General features: G+C 42.0%; 1 protein-coding gene across 6 annotated transcripts in view; it reads left to right on the top strand.

Moving 5' to 3' along the window:
* Window positions 1-20,796, top strand: part of LOC145346612 (ATP-binding cassette sub-family C member 8-like) — a 212,764-nt gene that overhangs the window by 110,964 nt on the left and 81,004 nt on the right. For all 6 annotated transcript variants that reach the window (XM_080194086.1, XM_080194087.1, XM_080194084.1 and 3 more), the window contains one exon: window positions 6,267-6,390. In XM_080194086.1, the coding sequence (XP_080050212.1) occupies window positions 6,267-6,390 (124 nt within the window). The remainder of the gene's footprint in view (window positions 1-6,266; window positions 6,391-20,796) is intronic.

Below are 20,796 nucleotides of genomic sequence, written 5' to 3'. Positions count from 1 at the left end.
TTCCCAATGGGACAATTTAATTCCAGAAGGGCAGCACAGTAGTTAGCACTGCTGTCTCACATTGGTCCAATTCTGTCCTTGAGTCACTGACTGTGTGGAGTTTGCACATTCCCCCTGTCTCTGCTTGGGTTTCCTCTGGATGCTCCGATTTCCTCCCACAGTCCGAAGATGTGCGGATTAGGTTGATTGGCCATGTCAAATTGACCCTAGTGTCGGGGGATTAGCAGGGTAAATATATGGGATTATGGGAATAGGGTCTGGGTGGGATTGTGGTTGGTGCAGACTTGATGGATCGAATGGCCTTCTTCTGCATTGTAGGATTCTATGATTCTATGTCTTGCTATTTCTTCCTTGATGATACATTCAAGCATTTTCCCTACTACAAAAGTTAATTGGCCTATAGTTACCCATCTTTTGTCAATCCACTTTTTTAAACAGTGGCATCACATTTGCGGATCCCCTAGCTCTGTGAGACAGCAGTGGTAGCCACTATGCGCATTTTCGTTGTGTCATTGCTTTGCAAGGTGCTGTTTAAGAAGGCTTGCTGCATTCCTACAGTGCATGTTATAGATGGTACACACTGCAGTCGCTGTGCTTCAGTGGTGAAGCTAATGAATGGTACTCAATTCACAAACAATCAAATGGGCCGCTTTTTTGTCCTAGATGATGTCAAGTTTGCAGACAGTGAGAAATGTTATCAAAAATTGCAGTAGGATCTTGATCAGCTGGGGAAGTGGACCAAGAAATGGCAAATGGAGTTCAATACAGATAAATGTGAGGTGTTGCATTTTGGAAAGTCAAATCAAGGTAGGACTTTCACGGTGAATGGTAGAACCTTGGGGAGTGTCATGGAGCAGAGGGACCTTCGAATTCAGGTGCATGGTTCTCTAAAGGTGGATAGGGCAGTGAAGAAGGCTTTTGGCATGTTGGCCTTCATCAGTCAATATTGACAGGAAGTTGGGAGTGCATGTTGCAGTTGTACAGGAGGTTGGTAGGGCTGCACTTGGAGTATTGCATTCAGTTTTTGTCGCCTTGCTGTAGGAAAGATGTTATTAAATTGGAAGAGTGCAGAAGAGACTTACAAGAATGTTTCCAGGACTCAAGGGACTGAGTTATAGGGAGAGATTGGATATGCTAGGACTTTTTTCTTTCGAGCGTAAGAAACTGAGGGGTGATCTTAGAGCTGTTTAAGATCGTGAGAGGCATGGATAGGGTGAATGCACTCAGTCTTTTTCCCAGGATTGAGGAATCGAGAACTAGAGGACATAGCTTAAGTTTAGAGGGAAGAGAGTTAATGGGAACCTGAGGACCAACATTTTTACACAGAGGTTGATAAGTATGTGGAATGAGGTGCCAGAGGAAGTGGTTGAGGCAGGAACACTGACACATTTAAAGGGCATTTGGACAGATACATGGATAGGAAAGGTTGAGAGGATATGGACCAAATGCAGGCAAATGGAGTTAGGTATTTTGGTTGGCATGGACTAGTTTGGCCGAAGGGCCTGTCGCCATGCTGTAAATTCAATGATCTACAATTTCACCTATTCAGAATGCCTAAAACGCTTCACAATAAATTAATTACTTTTGAAGTTTTATTTTGTAGGCAGACAGGCAACCGGTTCACATACTGCAAGGTTCCACAAGCAGCGATAATGTCTATTTTGATGGTGACGTTTCAATAATGCATGTTGACCAGGACACAGGAAGGACTGTCCTCTTTGAATGTACCATGGGAACTTTAACCTCCATTAGAACAGGAAAATAGAGCCTTAAAATTTGTTTATTAGTATCACAAGTTGGCTTACATTAACACTACAATGAGTTACTATGAAAATTCCCCAGCTGCCACACTCCGGGACCTGTGCAGGTAAACTGAAGGAGAATTTAGCATGGCTGATGCTAACCAGCATGTCTTCGGACTGTTGGAGGAAGCCCACGCAGACTCAGGGAGAAAGTGAAGATTCCACACAGACAATGACTCCAGGCAGGAATTGAATCTGGGTCTCTGGCGCTGTGAGGCAGCAATGCTAACCATAATGTCACGGTGGTTTAATGTCTTAACCAAAAGATAGCACCTCCAACAAAATTGGGCTCCCTCAGTCTAGCTGTGAAGTGTCAGCAATAATCCAAAGTTAAAGTACTGGAATGAGGCTTGAATCCAAGATCTTCTGACTCAAGGCAAGAGTGGTCTCATTGAGCTAAGCTGATGCATGACCATCTTCCTTTCTATATACTGTGAAAAATGTAACACGACATAATGTGTGGAGTCCGCAATTTTGGTGTTTTATCTCCATTCACGCACCATGCATCAGGAGCACAAGGAAGAAGAGAAACTTAACAGATCATTTGCAACCCTGTTTCTGAGTTTTTGGAGGGTTTTGTTGCAGTGTGGCTAGTCTGAACAGATGTTGGAAAGGCTTTCTTTTTTTGCCAAGTAGATTTTAAACATGATTTGTCCATTCCTGAGCCATCCCCTTCTATGGTTGCCCATGGAAGCAACAGACTATAGTTAGACTGAGATTCAGCAGCTCTATAACAACGATTATTGCAGAGGATTTATAGTCAGCAATGTGAAATTAATTACATCAATTCAGAATTGTGTATCGTTTATTTTCTGATGTTTCTGCGATGCACCTACTGTGCATGACGTTGCTACGTCAGCATTGTTGGCGCAGCTATAGTGATACAGGATGATCTTTTTGAGTATCATGATGATTGATGACTGTGTGTGGGATTTTGTTACACTGAGGGAATGTCTATGGTGCTGCTAACTTTTATGAGGGATTCCCATTGCCCTTTGTGAATCTTTGGAAGGGTGCGTCTTGAAATTATTTCTTTCTTTATTGGCAGTGTTGTTCCTTGGATTCTGCTGAGAGATATGACCAAGATAAAGGCCAAAAACAATATAGATGTAGAAGAATGTAGAGAGCTAACTATGGAACTATGAGAAAAGTTCTAACAGTAAATGGGAAACCAAACTAAAAATAAAATATATTTTAAGACTACTTTGAAGGATATGGGAATTAAGTATATTCCTATGAGAAAAAGAAGGAAAACAAGACTGGCACTGTAATTGCTGAGTAAAGAGATTCAAAATAATCACGACATAAAATTATTTTTAAAAATCTGCAAGTAACCAAAAAACCAAGGCAGATTAGAAGTTTTACAAAATTAATAATTAAATTGAAAAGGTATTAAGGATATTGAGACATTTCAACAATGGTTAACTTTTAGGTTTTGTTGATTAAGCTCATGCAGACTTTTGTTAATTTATTGGAATAGAATATTGTTGGCATCTAAATTCTGCTGTGAAATCAATGACGGAACTGTAATATGCTTTGAATCAAGCAACTGGAGGGTATCCCAAAAATGAGCTTTAATTGGCCTCATCCGAATAATCTAAAGTTTGTTCACAGGGATTTATGAGCACCCCGTGGAGGTTAGCTGGCTGCCTTGCTAGCAGTAGCCATGGGTGAGTGCCATAAACATAAGAACATAAAAGATAAGGGTAGGAGTGGACCACAAGGCCCCTTGAGCCTTCTTCCAGTATGTTTACTTCTTCAAGTATGGCAAGTGTGAGGTTATCCACTTTGGTAGGAATAATAGTAGGAAGGACTACTACTTACAGGGCGAAAAGCTGCAGCATGCTACGGTGCAGAGGGACCTGGGGGTCCTTGTGCATGAGTCGCAAAAACTCAGCCTACAGGTGCAGCAGGTGGTCAGGAAGGCAAATGGGATGTTGGCCTTCATAGCGAAGGGGATTGAATATAAAAGTAGGGAGGTCTTGCTGCAACTGTACAGGGCACTGGTGAGGCCGCAGCTGGAGTACTGTGTGCAGTTTTGGTTGCCGCACTTGTGCAAGGATATTTTGGCTTTGGAGGGAGTGCAGAGGAGGTTCACTAGGCTGATACCGGAGTTGAGGGGGTTGAGCTATGAGGAGAGGCTGAATAGACTGGGCTTGTACTCGTTAGAGTTTAGAAGGATGAGGGGGGATCTTATTGAGACAAATAAGATGATGAAAGGGATGGATAGGGTAGAGGTGGAGAGGTTCTTCCCACTCAAAGGACAGTAGGACTAGAGGGCACAGCCTCAAGATAAGGGGGGGGCGCAGTTTAGAATAGAGTCGAGGAGGAACTTCTTCACTCAAAGGGTGGTGAATCTCTGGAATTCTCTGCCTGTTGAAGTGGTGGAGGCTACCTCACTGAATATATTTAAGACGCGGGTAGATAGGTTTTTGGTAGGCAAGGGGATTAAGGGTTATGGGGAGAAGGCGGGAAAGTGGAACTGAGCCACTTCAGATCAGCCATGATCTTATTGAATGGCGGAGCAGGCTCGAAGGGCTAGATGGCCTACTCCTGCACCTATTTCTTACGTTCTTATGGCTGATCTTCCATCTTAATTCTACTTTCCCACTTGCTTCCCAATATCCCTTGATTTCCTGAGAGACGAAAAATCTGTCAATCTCAACCTTAAATATATTCAACAATGGCGTATCCGTGACCCACTGGGTTAGAGTTCCAAAGATTCAGACCCCTTTTGAGTGAAAAAATTCCTCTTGATCTCAGTCCAAATGGATCAGCTTGTTATCTTGAGACCATGCCCCTATATTCTAGATTCCCCAACCAGGAAAACAACTTCTCTCTGTCTCCCATGTAAACCCTTTAGAATCTTGTATAGTGCAATGAGATCACCTCTCCTTCTAAATTCCAGAGAGTACAGGCTAGTGCACTCAGCCTTTTTTCATAAGACGACCATCCCATCCCAGGGGCGAGCTAACGAACTTAACCTTTGCTGTACTGCCTCCAATGCAAGTGTATCCTTCTTTCGATATGGAGACAAAATCTGTGTACAGTACTCCAAGCCTGGTCTCAGCAGAACCCTGTACAATTGTAACAAGAGTTGAGGGCAGAGAAGTACAGTGAGACCAGGCTAACAAAGACCTATATTCTACTCCTTCGGGTTCCACAAGAATTATTCTTTAAAAATTCCTAAAACTTACCTTTTAAATAATAGTTGTCTCCGGGTCACCAGGTAATGCCAGGTGCTGTGTTTTCTCTGCTAGTAGTGAAAGGTTCTAAATTTTCTTCAGGCTCCTTGTTTTATGTACATTAGGAGTCTAGTCTTTTCTTACTTTCCCTAGTTCCTTTCTTCACAATACGTTGCAGGTATGATATTATTGTTAATCTTTGGTAATGCTCAATTCATTATGGTGGTGTTATCCAGAGGGAACATGACTTGCTTAAGATGGAGTTATGATTTTCCATATCCTAGATGACATGAAACAAGGAGGACCATCATAATATATTGTTATCATTTATCATAATATATCTGTTATCATTTAACATCAACATAATCTTCCATATAATAGTTCTAATGCCTTGTAGCTCAATGTAATTCTTATCTTAATTTCAAATTTCCATTTAGAACAGTTTGTTCAATCTTTTGTGATTATTTTTCTCTCCTGTCCCTCTCCTAAAGAGAAATAGGTGGACAAGATAGGAGGTGAAATTTATTTCATCTTCATGATTGGTTTCCCTTCAGTACAGTATCAAAGTGATCATTATTTTATGTGCAAGCCTTAATAATGATTGTAGGAAGGCTGTTTTACCAATGGAACAACACAAATTATCCTGTCCTCCTACGATATCAACAAACATATACTCCAAGCACAATTTCAAGGTAGTGAACAAAAAGGTTGAAATCTGGTAATTTAATTTCTACCACCTCAACAATGACATATGTGCAATTCTCTACTTTTCCCATTGTTCACAGGCATCCTTACCTTTCCTTTCAACTTAGGTTGGCATTCTTCTCACTCTCCCGTTGCAGGTCATTCCAGCACTCCCTTCTTAACCCTTCAATTCATGCTGGCACACTATTTGCCTCTTCCCCACATGTTGGCAATTCTTTCCCCTTTTCCTGTCTAACTACTACATGCGTAAAATAACTTGTTTGAATTTTGTTTAATTTTGAGAGAGACATGCAAGGATAGATTGTGTATGTGGTTGAAGGTGGAAGATTTTTAGAAAGATTCACATTTCTGGTTTGATTGTGCATGTGAACTTGAATTTGGTTTCTCTTTCCCCTATTTTTGTTTCTGCACACATTTTTAATAATTCATTTAATAATACTAAGTCAATGTAAATTAAATGAGAAGTTGGGGAAATTGCAAAACTTTCAATAATCCATTACTTTAATCTTTATTACAAAGGTCTATACATTTGATTTTTTTTTAAATGAGTTGAATGCAATGTTTTTTTTTCCAGTATTGGCAATGTACTGGAGATCCACAATGGCTATTTTGCATGGGATAACAAATCTGACAGATCTGTCCTCCAGGATATCTCATTAAAGATTTTCCAAAGCAAAGTTACAGTTATTATAGGCAAGGTAAGATATCTATAACTATTTTAATAGGTCAGTATCAATATAGTTTACATGTTTATGGTGTTCATTATGTAAAATATCATATTGCATTGCTTTACATCTAGAGGTTAACATCAACAAGCATTTTGATATGCGTTGGTTGACAATTAGAACAATTAGTTTAAAATAATAGGATTTAATAGAGTAGGTACAGCAAATTTACTTTATCTTGGGGGAAATCCAGAATCTAAAGGCACAATTTTAAATTAGTGCTAGGCCATTCAAACAGTAAGTCAATTGTCACAAAGCATAACAGAAATCTTGGATTTCTAAACATCTAGAATTCCCTAGCAGGCCAGGTCAACTTGAATTTTCAAGATTCAGTTTAATAAATTTTTCTTATCGAAGATTATTAAGGAAGAGTGCACATGGAGAAAATGTTCCCTTCAGTAGGAGAGATTAAGATCTGAGGGCACAGCCTCAGAATAAAGGGATGACCTATTAGAACCAAGATGAGGAGAAATTTCTTAAGCCAGAGGATGGTGAATCTGTGGAATTCCTTGCTACAGAAAGCTGTGAAGGCTAATTGATTGAGTATTTTAAGACAGAGATAGATAGGTTCTTGATTGGTAAGGGCATCAAAGGTTATGGGTAAAAGGCAGGAGAAAGGGATTGAGAAACTTATCAGAAATGATTGAATGGCAGAGCCTAATTCTGCTCCTATATCTTAGGTTTTATGGAATACGGCTCAAAGGCAGGTAAATAAAGTCAAGGTTGAAATCAGTCATGATCTAATTAATGGACAGAAGCAGAGCTAAGTGGCATATTTCAATATTTCTGTGATTGGATAGATATGTTCTTAAACAACTTTTGAAGCTATCACTGGCAAAGCAAAGTACTTTTGAAAGACTGCTTCAGAAAGAGAAGGTATAATGTCAGACAGATTCAAATTTTATAGTAGGATGGGAGGCAAAGAGATGAACAATAATTCGACATGGCGTCGTTGATCATTGTATTGTAACAGCACAGGAGGAGGCTATTTGGCCCCAGGTGTCTGCGTCAGGTCTCCAAACAAGTATTTTCTGGCCTAGTGCCATTTCTCCTGCCTTTTCCCTGCATCCCTGCACATTGTTTCTATTCAAGTAATCATCTAATGCTTTTTTGAATGCCTCCACCACGCTTCGAGACAGTACATTCCAGACCCAAACCACTCCGTGTGAAAGTTTTTTCTAGTATCGCATTTGCTTCTTTTGTAAATCATCTTAAATCTGTGCCCTCATGCTCTTGACCCTTTTATGAGGGGAACAGTTTTTTTCTATTTACCGGGTCTAGCACCCTCCTGATTTTGATCAACTCTGTCAAATGTCCTTTCTTCTCTCCAAGGAGAACAGTCCCAACCTCTCCAATCTATCCTTATAACTGAAGTTTCTCATCCCTGGAACCAGCCATGTAGCCTCTTCTGAACCCTCTCCAGTATGTTCACATCCTTCCTCTATTGTGGGTCCCAGAGCTTACACAATATTCCAGGTGATGTCTAACTAGGGTCTTGTTTAAGTTCAGCATAACCTCCTTGCTGTTGTACTCTATGCCTCTATTAATAAAGCTCAGAATACCACATGCTTTATTAGCTGCTCTCTCCATCTGTCCTGCCACCTTCAAGAATCTATGCACATCTCTATCCAGGTCCCTCTGCTCCTGCACCATTTTTAGAATTGTACCCCTTATTTTATATTGTCTCTCCCTGTTCTTCCAAAATGCATCACTTCACATTTCCCACACTTATCTGCGTTGAACTTCAGCTGCCACCTCTCTGCCCACTCCACTAATCTGTCTTGTCTGTGTCCTTTTGAAGTTCTACACTGTCTACACTGTCCTCACTGTCTTCACAGTTTACAAAACTTCCTGGTTGTGTATCATCCGCAAACTTTGAAACTGTCCCCTGCACATTGAAGCTGGAATTTTCTAGTCATACTCAGCAACAAGATTTTCCAGTCTGCTGATGGTGAACCCTCACCATGGGTTTTCCAGTGGCAGGGGTTGCATAGATGGGAAACCCCGTTGACAACAATGGGATCAGAAACCCCACTGTCCTGAAACTTCACAGCGGTGTGGAAAGCCCACCCCAAGATCTAGACCATTAATATATATAGTGAGAGTGGCCAGAATTGATCCTCTAAATTGATCAGGAAAAGTTATGGTGCGACCTTTAAAATAGAGTCTTGCAACAGATTCACTGAAACAAATTTGATGAGGATAGGAGTCTTGGCTATTACTGAGACTACAAGACTTCTGGATAGTAGAAGTGTAATTAAGTGCTACGTTAATCTAATAATCTAATACTAATATATGTTTTTTTATAATAGCATTAACAGAGCTCCTTTTGATAAGTCTGGAGAAGGAAGCATGAAGGGTGGTAGCGCACTCCTTCAGAATGCACAAAGTAAGGTCATTATTGCAAGCATTTATTTATTGAATGATTTATTCTGAGAGAAACTAAGTCTCTATAAACCTTGATCTTGTCAGAGTTTATTGAAAACAGACTGCATTTTATCTTAGTCAAATTTCCAGTGAACACACCCCCTATGTTTATTAAACTTGTAATTTTGTAACAGAACCAACCAGAAATGATATTGTTAGGCACCATGCTGATATTAAATGCGACATTCTCCCAAAACCCAGAAGGCTAACTTGGAACTCTGATCCTTAGTGGTATATTTTCAATTTGGTGTACTGTGGGAAATGATGTTCCTCCCAGGTTTGCTCAATCAAGTTATTTTGTGATCATTTAATAAAGAATATTTATTAACATTAAAAAAAGGGCTATAATACACTATAATTATGCACTTAACTATATGGATGGCTAAGCACACAATTTCACACAAAGTTACCGCTTTCTTCCCAACTCTTCAGATAACCTTTTTCCCCCAAACAACATCCAATAATATATAACTCCATGAACTAAATCCAGCAGATAGTTACCACACACAGGTTTAAGGGATCATGGTCTGTAGGTATGATTGTTTTTGCTGAAGTACTGGCAACGCAAGTCTCAAATGTTGCAATGCCAATAACAAATTAAAATGTCTCTTTTTCAATTGTAGAATACTTCTGTTGATAAGGATTTGATTTTCTTGAGAAATATCCCACAGGCTTCTCTATTTTCAAGTTTATCTCCCTGCAACAACACAGCCCCCATTCAAAGGTCACTAGCATCCACAGCCAATTTAAAATGGTTGTCATTGGTGCTGTTGTCAACAGTTTTTAAATGTTGGAATGCAGTTTGGCAGTCCTATGTCCAGCTAAATTTCTTCTTCAAGAGTTCTGTTAGTGGTGTTACCACATTGCTAATGTTCAACACAAACTCATGAAAAAATACACTCGCCCCCAGAAATCGCAAAATCTCTTTTTCTTGTTGTAGGTTCTGGAAAATTCCAAATGGCCTGTATTTTTGCATTTTGTGGACCATCTGACTATAGAGGTTTACAGCATGGAAACGGGAGCTTTGGCCCAACTGTCCATGTCATCTATTTTTGAACCATTTCCCTCTATACCCATCTTACCCGTGTAACTGTCTAAATGCTTTTTAAAAGACAAAATTGTACCTGCCTCTACTACCCCTGGCAGCTTGTTCCAGACACTCACCACCCTCTATGTGGAAAAAATGCTCCACTGGACCCTTTTGTATCTCTCTCCTCTCACCTTAAACCTATGTCCTTTAGTTTTAGTCTCCCCTACCTTTGGAAAAAGACGTTGACGATCCAACTGATGTATGCCCCTCATTTTATAGACCTCTATAAAATCACCTGAGTCTCCTAAGCTTCAGGGAAGAAATGTCCCAATCTAGCCAGCCTCTCCTTATAACTCAAACCATCAAGTCCGGTTAGCATCTTAGTAAATCCTTCATGCACTCTTTCTAGTTTAATAATATCCTTTCTACAAAAAGGTGACCAGAACTGTACATAGTATTCCAAATGTGGCTTTATTAATGTCTTGTACAACTTCAACAAGACATCCCAACTTCCGTATTCAGTGTTCTGATCAGTGAAACCAAGCATGCTGAATGCCTTCTTCACTACTCTGTCTGCCTATGATTCCACTTTCAAGGAGCTCTGAACCTGTACCCCTAGATTTCTTTGTTCTAAAACTCTCCCCAACACCATTAATTGAGTAAATCCTGCCCTGGTTCAATCTACCAAAATGCATGTCCCACATTATGTCCTATCTATGAAATTTAAGCTTCAGCACATTGATTTTTGCTGAATTCATGACTAGATTGGCTTCTTTTAAGCATTCAAGCAGTTCTTTAAAGTTTTGCAGAAGTTCTTCCCATTTTCAACTAAACACCACTAAATTGACAACGTACACTGCACAGTGAATCAATCCCTGAATAACTTGAGTAATTAATCTCTGAAATATTACTGATGCATTCTTCATTGCACACAGCATAACTTTATCAATTTAAAGTCCGTGTGGCGTCACGAACACTGAAATTTCCTTTGCCTCTTGGACAAAGGTACTCGCCAATATCACTTTAGTAAGTTTATTTTTGTATTGAATTTAGATGTCTAACCCTTGCAATGCAATCCTCCGACAATGTATAGGAAATCAATCCACCTTAGTGACAATATTCACTTTTCTGTAGTCCACGCAAAGTCTGTGTTCCAACAGCCTTTGGCACCATAAAAAACAGGTGAATTCCAATCACTAGAACGCAATTCAATAATGTAAGTATGGAGCATACATTCAATTTCCTTCTGTATTTGTGATAACTTTGCTGGTTTTAGTGCATCTGGATTTTGCTTTTTTGGAATTGTTTCATCCACATCTACATCTTGCATCACTATCTCTGTTCTATCCAATTTATTCCAACAAATAACACTGCAGTAATTCTTTCAATTCTCCTCAGCTCTTATCTGGAAGGTAACTTAGCCAGCTGTACTTCCTAACTTAGCCCAGTACTTCCTCATTGCCCGAATGAATTAGAGGAAAGCCACTCTCCGAATTTCACCTTTCCTCTTCCTGCTTCATTACTACCAAGACCTCATGCTTGCCTTCATCTCCTATATCCCAATACCTCTTAAGAATGTTAATATGTCATACTCTGACAGATTTACCATCTGGTCTATCTGGTGTGTGTACCAGATAATTTATTTCACTAAGTTTTCTTTCAATCTGACATGGTTCACAAAATGTAGCTTTCAATGGTTAGCTGATAGAGGTAATAACACTAGCATTTTCTTTTCTGCGACAAAACTACAAGTCTATGCTCTCCAATTAGCCATTGCTTTCATTTCCTGTTGTGCTATTTTTAAATACTTCCTTGCCACTTCACAATCCCCATTCAGTCTTTCTCTAAAATTCAATGCGTAATCCAAAAGCGTAAGCTCTGATTTCTCTCGGATAAATTTCAGTGATCCTCTAGTTTCATGTCCATAAATCAATTCAAACGGATTAAATCTTGTAGAATCATTTGTTGCATCTGAATAGCAAACAATAAAAATGGAATCATTTTGTCCCAATCATAAGGGCAATCTCGACTATATACTCTCATCGTTGTTTTTGAAGTTTGATGCCACCTCTCTAATGCTCTCTGATATCCTAATGATTAAAGCACAAACAACGAAACAGAGATTTATACTGGTTTATTTCCAAGCTATTCATGACTTACTTAAATAATCCTGACATAAAATTTGACTGTTGATCTGATTTATATCTCTTTCAGTAAGCCATTTCTGGTAAACATAAGAACATAAGAAATAGGAGCAGGAGTAGGCCATCTAGCCCTTCGAGCCTGCCCCGCCATTCAATAAGATCATGGCTGATCTGAAGTGGCTCAGTTCCACTTTCCCGCCTTCTCCCCATAACCCTTAATCCCCTTGCCTATCAAAAACCTATCTACCCGCGTCTTAAATATATTTAGCGAGGCAGCCTCCACCACTTCAACGGGCAGAGAATTCCAGAGATTCACCACCCATTGAGTGAAGAAGTTCCTCCTCAACTCTGTTCTAAATTGCACCCCCCCCCTTATCTTGAGGCTGTGCCTTCTAGTCCTACTGTCCTTTCTAAGTGGGAAGAGCCTCTCCACCTCTCTCCTCTCCATCCCATTCATCATATACGTCTCAATGAGATTTCCCCTCAGTCTTCTAAACTCTAACGAGTACAAGCCTAGTTTATTCAGCCTCTCTTCATAGCTCAACCCCCTCAACTCCGGTATCAGCCTAGTGAACCTCCTCTGCACTCCCTCCAAGGCCAAAATATCCTTGCGCAAGTGCGGCGACCAAAACTGCACACAGTACTCCAGCTGCGGCCTCACCAGTGCCCTGTACAGTTGCAGCAAGACCTCCCTACTTTTATATTCAGTCCTCCTCGCTATGAAGGCCAACATCCCATTCGCCTTCCTGACCACCTGCTGCACCTGCAGGCTGGGTTTTTGCGACTCATGCACAAGGACCCCCAGGTCCCTCTGCACCATAGCATGCTGCAGTTTTTCGCCATGTAAGTAGTAGTCCTCCCTACCAGTATTCCTACCAAAGTGGACAACCTCACACTTGCCAACATTAAATTCCATTTGCCAGTTCCTGGCCCATTCGCCCAGCCTATCTAGATCACCCTGCAGACTTTCCACACCCTCCGCACAATTGCCGTTCCATCAATCTTGGTGTCATCAGCAAATTTCGACACCATACTCTCGGTTCTCTCCTCCAGATCATCTATATAAATGGTAAATAGCTGAGGCCCCAGCACCGATCCCTGGGGCACTCCACTAATCACCAACCGCCAATCCGAATAGCACCCATTGACCCCCACTCGCTGCCTCCTATTTGACAGCCAATCCCCTATCCACGCTAACACACTACCCCCAACTCCATGCCCCCTAACCTTCTGTAACAACCTCTTGTGCGGCACCATATCAAACGCCTTCTGAAAATCAAGAAACACCACATCCACCTGTTCTCCTCTATCCACCGCACTAGACACATCCTCATAGAATTCCAATAAATTCGTCAGACACGACTTCCCCTTAACGAAACCGTGCTGCGTCTGCTCTATCAAACAATTCTCCTCAAGATGCCTTGCTATTTTCTCCTTGATTACGGATTCAAGCATTTTACCTACAACTGACGTTAAACTAACCGGCCTATAATTCCCTGAACTTAATAAAGAACTTCACTAATTTCTCTACACGATTTCTTAATGGTATGGCTTCAGGAAATCGAGCCTATATGTCCATAATAGTTATCACAAGTGGTACAACACAATCAACTAGAACTCTTATAAAAAGTTCTTTGAAAGCTGGAATATGAATTAAGGGTGCTTGCTTTGTTGCAGCTTGCCTTTGCTATTCTGCAGTTAACTTCTACATCAATAGTCACTACTTGGGAGAGGGTGCTGCCAAGATAAGTGAACTGGTCCACTGCCTGTAGTTTCTGCCCTTTGATTGTGATTATGGGTTCTGTGTACGGTGCATGAGGAGCGGGCTAGTGCATGACTTCGGTCTTTTTAACGTTGATGGTGAGTCCAAAGTTGTCACAAGCCATGAAAAATTTGTCCATACTGACTTGCATCTCTGGCTCTGAGCCAGCATACAGGGCGCAGTCATCGGCAAGGAGGAAATCTCTCAGAACAGTCTCCTTCACTTTGGTAATAGCTGGAAGTCTCCTCAGGTTGAAAAGTTTCCCATCCACTCTGTACTTGAGGCTGATTCCAGCAACACTGTCCTGGAAGGCATCATTCAGCATGGCAGTAAACATCATGCTGAACAGTGTGGATGCGAGCACACAGCCCTGTTTGACACCATTGGTGACTGGGAATGCCTCAGAGGATTCTCTGCCATACAGTATTCTGGCCATCGTGCCATCATGGAACTGGGGTACCATCTGAATGAATTTGGGGGGGCAGCCGAACTTTGACGTGATCCTCCATAGGCCTTGTCAGCTTACAGTATCGAAGGCTTTCGCGAGGTCAACAAAGGTTGTGTAGAGCTCGCGATTCTGCTCCTGACACTTGGCGTGCAGCAAAAATCATATTAGTAATCCCATGACCTTTGCAGAAGCCACACTGTGACTCTGGAAGCAGGCCCAGCTCCAGATGAGTGACCAGACGATTTAGCAGGAATCTTGCGAGGGTTTTTCCTGTGATGGAGAGCAGCAAGATTCCTCGGTGGTTGTCGCATACTTGCTGATTGCCCTTCCTCTTGTAGAGGTGTATGATGGAAGCATCTTTAAGTTCCTGAGGAATGGATCCTTGCTTCCAAAAGGGCTGGATCAACTCGGTGACTTTCCCGATAAGTGCAGGACCAGCAGCTTTATAGATCTCTGCGAGTATGGCATCTGCCCCTGGATAGCTGACTGACAGCTTTCGTGACTTTGGCTACTACCAGTGGGTTGTCCATGGCGCTGTTGATAGCAACCTGGGGAATCCTGTCTATTGCCTCATTGTTAATAGATGACGGTTGGCTGAGGACAGCTTCAAAGTGTTCAGCCTATCTCTGCAGGATCTGAGCCTTCTCTGGAATGAGAGTTGTACCATCTGTGCTCAAGAGGGGGGAGCTCCCGAGAGATTGAGGTCAATAGAGAATGTTAAGGGCTTCATGGAACCGTTTCAAGTTGTTTCTGTCAGCATGTCCCTGTATTTCATCTGCCTTGGTGCTGAGCCAGGCATCCTGCATTTTATGCAGTTTATTCTGGACTGTCCTGCAAGCACTGGTAAAAGCATTTTTCTTGGCAGCTGAAGATGGGTCGTTCTGACAGGACCGATGAAGACGGTGCTTTTCAACAAATAGAGCCTGTACCTCCTCATCATTCTCATCGAACCAATCATACTGCTTGCAGGTGGAGGGCCTGAGCATCTTCAGCGCAGATGTATGGATAGCATCCCTGAAGCATTCCCAGTTGTCCTCAGCGCTGCCTGTGAGGTGTAGGTCAGCAAGCTTGGTTTCTAAGTCTTCAGCCAGTGCTGAAGCTATGCTGGGGTCCTTTAGCTTGACCGCATTGATTCTTTTCATGACCTTGCTTCCTTGTGGTCACCTCTTGGGTCTGATGCGGAGCCTCATTTTGGAGACAATGATCCTGTGATCTGTCCAGCAGTCAGCACCACACATGACCTTGGTAACTCTGACATTCTGCCTGTCTTTTCTCCTGACAATGACATAGTCGATAAGATGCCAATGCTTAGAGTGGGGGTGCATCCAGGAGATCTTGTTATGGCAGACGGAAGGTTGTGTTGGTGATGAGGCAGTCGTGTGCTGCACAAGTCTTCAGTAAGAGGCCATTACTGTTACACTTGCCCACTCCATGCCTCCCAATGACTCCCTGCCAGATTGCAGAGCCACACCCTACTCTTGCATTGAAATCAAGATCAGCTTGTCGGTACTGCTCACTGCTGATAGTAGGGCGTCTGGTTCTTCGTAGAACTTGTCTTTCATCTCGTCCAGGTTGTTCATTGCGGGGGCATAGGCGCTGATGAGGGTGGCTTGACTTCTGTTCTGTAGCGGAAGCAGTAATGTCATAAGCCGGTCGTTCACACCCTTGGGTAGACTATCAAGTTTCCAAACAAGGTGACTCCTGACGGCGAATCCAACTCCAGCATTACGATGCTCATCGCTGCCACGACCACTCCAGAAAAAAGTGTATCCACCTCCAGTTTCAGTTAACTGACCTACACTGGCAAGACGAGTTTCGCTCAGGGCTGCAGTGTCAATGTTGTATCTTGCAAGCTCTCTGGCAACTAAGGCTGTTCTTCTCTCTGGTCTGTCTGCTGTAGGGTTGTCCAAAAGCATGTGCACGTTCCAAGTGCCAATGGTGAGTGGTGTCACCTTGTGTTTTATTTTGTATGATTGACCGCAAGATGGGATCCCCGCCAGCTGCGGTAAACTGGCCAGGGGGTAGTGAAGCAGGCAATGTTTAGGGCACCTTTTCTAGCCCCTTCCTCATTCTACGGAGGTGAGCAGTGCGTTCCTGAAGAGGACTGCTCAGCCGCCCAGGTAGACGCCGAGTTCCACTGCTGCTTCGGTCAGCGGAAAACGATCATTAGACCTGAGCCACCTGCGTGCAGGTTCGTGACTACAGCTCCCAGTGTATCCACACCTGCTGCTTTGTCACTCGCCCATTGCCACAGGACTTCAAGGGTTGAACAGGACACTGATGATGTTGATGATGGTGTCAAAACTAGCGCTTGATTTGGATTAAAGTGAGGGAGAGTTGCGCAGCGTCAACCTCACTCTCTCTTCCCAGTTCCCATCTAGATCCAGTGGCAAGACAAGAGTCAAGATGGCTGGAGGTGGGACTAGGTGCAGTGGATGACCAGGACGTCTTCTGTGTCTCCTCCTGCTCTTCGCATTCCACAACGCTTGCAGAGATCGCCTTCTTGACCGTTGGACCTTACGTTGGTCTCTTCCGCTCAATCCGCCGGACTCTGTCTTCACATGCTGGGAAGCATCTCCATATCTCACCGAGGGTTGAGACCTGTCGGCTACCCTCACCTGGTTTAGCCGGCTTGTCAAGGCCGTTGCCTGGGGCGTGGCAGCTGTCACATGCAAACAGCTACGGGGAGCCACAGGTGAGAGCTGAGTGCCAGGTGGGGATAAAAGATGGACAAACTGCCCTGAAAGGACGCAACATGTTCCCCCACCAAAGGTATTACACCTCCCTGACACCCCATACATGCCCAATTTCTTTCCTATACACAGGAGGTAATACAATTTGATGTATTTCTACCCATTATTCACCTGCACTAGCATGTGTGGAATGTGATTCTTTTACATTATAACATTCAGGAATACACTGAGTTTCCGATTCCAAATAAGTCATTTGATAAATTTGTTTATCTGTAATTCTATCAATCTATTTGAGCTAAACACATCGGGTTTCTTTTCCTTCGCCTCTTTCCTCTTCATTCAGCTTACTAAAGATGATTTCAGACAATCTTATTTCACTTTACTCATCCTATGCTCTTAACTTCTTTTCTTGTTTCACCTTGTGTGTCTGTGACCTCATTAACACAATCAAGAAACACCCCATGAATGTCCATTTGTAATTTTTCTCTCACTTGATTTTCTACCAATTGGCTTATGAGCATAAAAATTTTTGTATTGTGCAGTTTATTACAATGAAATTTTCTTCATATCCCTTATTCCCTCAGCATTATATTTTTTACTTTGAGATGAAATCTTCTTGGAATGTTTAACCTCTCCCTGTCTTGCTTGACTGTCTTTTCTCGCACCTTTCCATTTTCTATCTTACTCAGACTTAAAAGTGTATTCAAAAAGAACTTTTGGTCGCTGAACCCATTCAGTCATCAGCAAGCTCTGTGGCTTGCCTCTCAGTTTTAACTCTTTGTTCCTCCACGTTAGTCCTTATCAAAGCAGGTAATAAACCTTTGAGTTCTTCCAACAGAATTGCTTCTCTAAGAGCCTCATGGGTTCCTTCTATTTTAGTGTTCTTACCTACCTATAAAAATTATTTTGTTTAACCCTTTTACGAATTCAATACAAGTCTGTCTAGACTGTTTTACATTTTGAAACTCTTTGTCTGTAAGCCTCTAGTACTAACTCAGAAGCACGCAATATACATTGCTTCACCACATTATACTTCTCAGAAATATGATATGGTGAAGCATATTCCTCTGACAAAGAAGCATAGACTTCACTAGTCCTAGCTATTAGTTTCCTGCAAGAACAGCCTCCAAATATTTCACGGTCATTTCATTTGTCTTCCTATTTTTTCAAATGAGTTTTTTAAAAAATGCCTCCACAACTTCTTTGGACAAATCTAAAGTTCCCCAGTAGCTTAATGTGTAGAACTACTTCCTTCCTCAATCTGCTGTAACGCCTCTGCTTTAACTTCCAGCATTTTAAGCTGAAAGCCTTTCTCTTTCCCCTTTTTCCTTTGTGCCATTTCCACCGTTCCCATTTTCAATTCCCTCTGAAAGGTGCTCTCTTTGTCTCTTTCCTCTCTATCCCTTTTTGCTTTTCCTGCATTTCAAAGTTCTTCATTTCTATTTCTTTTTATGTTTTCTCTGCATTTCTGATTGTCACATTTGTAATTAAATTTTAGCTAATTCATTTGCTCATTTTTCAGAAAACATCAAAACATAGAAGGAGGAGTAGGTCATTCGGCCCTTGAAGCCTGCTCCGCTATTCATTTTGATCAAGGCTGAATGCCACATTCATTATCCTGATCCTGCCTCTTCCCCCTCCCCCCATATCCCATGATCCCTTTAGCCCCAAGAGCTTTATCTAATTTCTTCTTGAAATTTTGGCCTCAACTACTTTCTGTGGTAGTGAATTCCATAGATTCATCAATCTCTGGATGAAGAAATTTCTCTTCACCTCAATCCTAAAAGGTTTGCCCCTTATCCTCAAACTATTAAGTTTTACATTTTACTTTACAATGTTACAAGTAGGCTTACATTAACACTACAATTAAGTTCTGAAAATCCCGTAGTCGCCACGCTCCGGCACCTGCTCAGGTACACTAAGGGAGAATTTAACATGGCCACTGCACCTAACCATGTCTTTCAGACTGTGGGAGTTAACTGGAGTACCTGGAGGAAACCCATGTGGAACTGGGAGAACGTGCAGACTCTGCACAAACAGTGCAATGTGAAAAGTCTGACAACACCAGGTTTTAGTCCAACCTATTTATTTGGTAAACGCCGACAAACAGTGCAAGCCAGGAATCAAACCCTAATTCAATGACCCTTAATTCTGGACTCTCCCATCATCAGCAACATTCTTTCCGTCTAATCCTGTTAGAATTTTATAACTTGATCTATCTGACAACACTTACTCATTTAGATGCTTTGCTATTCTTTCCACTACCTCAACTTGCTTAGCCCTTGTAGGTAATCATAATTATAACAAATGTACCAATTCTATCAATGTAGGTATACATTTCAAACGTTCCAAAGCTATATTGTCTACTCCCAAACAAGTCTTAGCCATTGCAAGAACCATTTTGCAGTCATCTTATTTTAAATCATAGACCTCCTAATTTGGTTCAACACTTTTGTCACTCTTGTCATATTTAAAGTCAAAATTTCCCTTACACACAAGGAATTGTACTTTTCAAAATTACTGACAAGCCCCCAGTTTTGTCATGAACCCTGCTGATACTAAATACGAGGCTATCCCAAAACCCAGAAGGATAACTTGGAACACTGGTTCTTAGAAATAACTTGAGCTTGTTTTCTGCAGCTGGGTGTGGCTATCATGGTAACTGCTTTTACTATTTCCTTTCTCCGGTTATCTTGCTATAGATAAGTAATTACTCCCTTTGATATTACCTATTCTGTGGATCTGGCTTTGAGCATGTAAGTGGGGGGAGGATGGAATAAGGCTATTGAGTTGGATGATCAGTTATGATCATAATGAATGATGGAGCCAGTCTCGAAAGGCCAAATGGCCTACTCCTCCTAATTTCAATGTTTAAATCCACTGACAATACCTGCCCATCTGGCCCTCTTAGTAGGGGATTTTATTCAAGTGTCAGCAGCTACCTGCTGCAAAAGCCTGACTTCCTGAGATGCTAGTACTCCACTGTGCTGAGTAGACTGATGCTGTATTTATGTATCATGAGCTGGGGTACAACCTTTTTCCAGAAAACCATTAGAAATAGGAACAGGAGTAAGCTATTCAGCCCCTCGAGCCTGCTCCACTATTCAGTGGGATCATGGCGATCTGACATTCCTCATGTCTGTGTCCTTGCTTCTCTTACTGATCAAAAATCTATCTTGGTCTTAAAAGTACACAAGGAACCTTGCCCCACAGCTCTCTGTGGCGACGAGTTTCAAAGAGTCACAACTTCTGAGAGAAGAAATTCCTCTTCATCTCAGTCTTAAATTCTGATTTTTTTCTGAGATTGTGCCCTCTGGTCCTAGACTTTCCCATGAGGGGAAACGTTCTCTCAGTATTTACTCTGTCGGCCCATTAAGAATCCTCTGTGTCAATGAGACCACCTGTCGCTCTTCTGAATTCCAATGAATAGAATTCCAAACTGTTTCACCATTCCTCATAAGATAATCCCTCCATACTGAGAACCATCCTAGTGAACCCCCTATGAACTGCTTCCAATGAAATAATATCTTCCCTTAAATAAGGGAACCAAAATGTTAACACTACTCCGGATGTAGGGACGATTCCCCCAGCCCGCTGCGCTGCTTTTGTAGCACAGAGTACCAGGAGACTCGAGCAGAGGCCATTTCATGGGTTCCCACTGGGCACCACAGCCTCCACAAGTCTCTGGCAGCTGGATTTCCAGCGTCTTCAGCTCTGCGCCAGAAATCAGCGCGGAGCTGCATAACTTATTTAAATGTTCTTTGACTCTATTTTACATCCTATTAGCACACCCGGGACTGAAGTGTCCCCACCACCAACAACCAGAAGTGTTTCACTCCAGCAATGTTTACTACTGGAACCCTCAAGAGGCAAAG

The sequence above is a fragment of the Carcharhinus amblyrhynchos genome, chromosome 8 (genome assembly GCF_965287045.1).
Source record: "Carcharhinus amblyrhynchos chromosome 8, sCarAmb.v2.hapA, whole genome shotgun sequence".
Lineage (NCBI taxonomy): Eukaryota > Metazoa > Chordata > Chondrichthyes > Carcharhiniformes > Carcharhinidae > Carcharhinus > Carcharhinus amblyrhynchos.
This window is presented reverse-complemented; position numbering and strand designations above follow the sequence as displayed.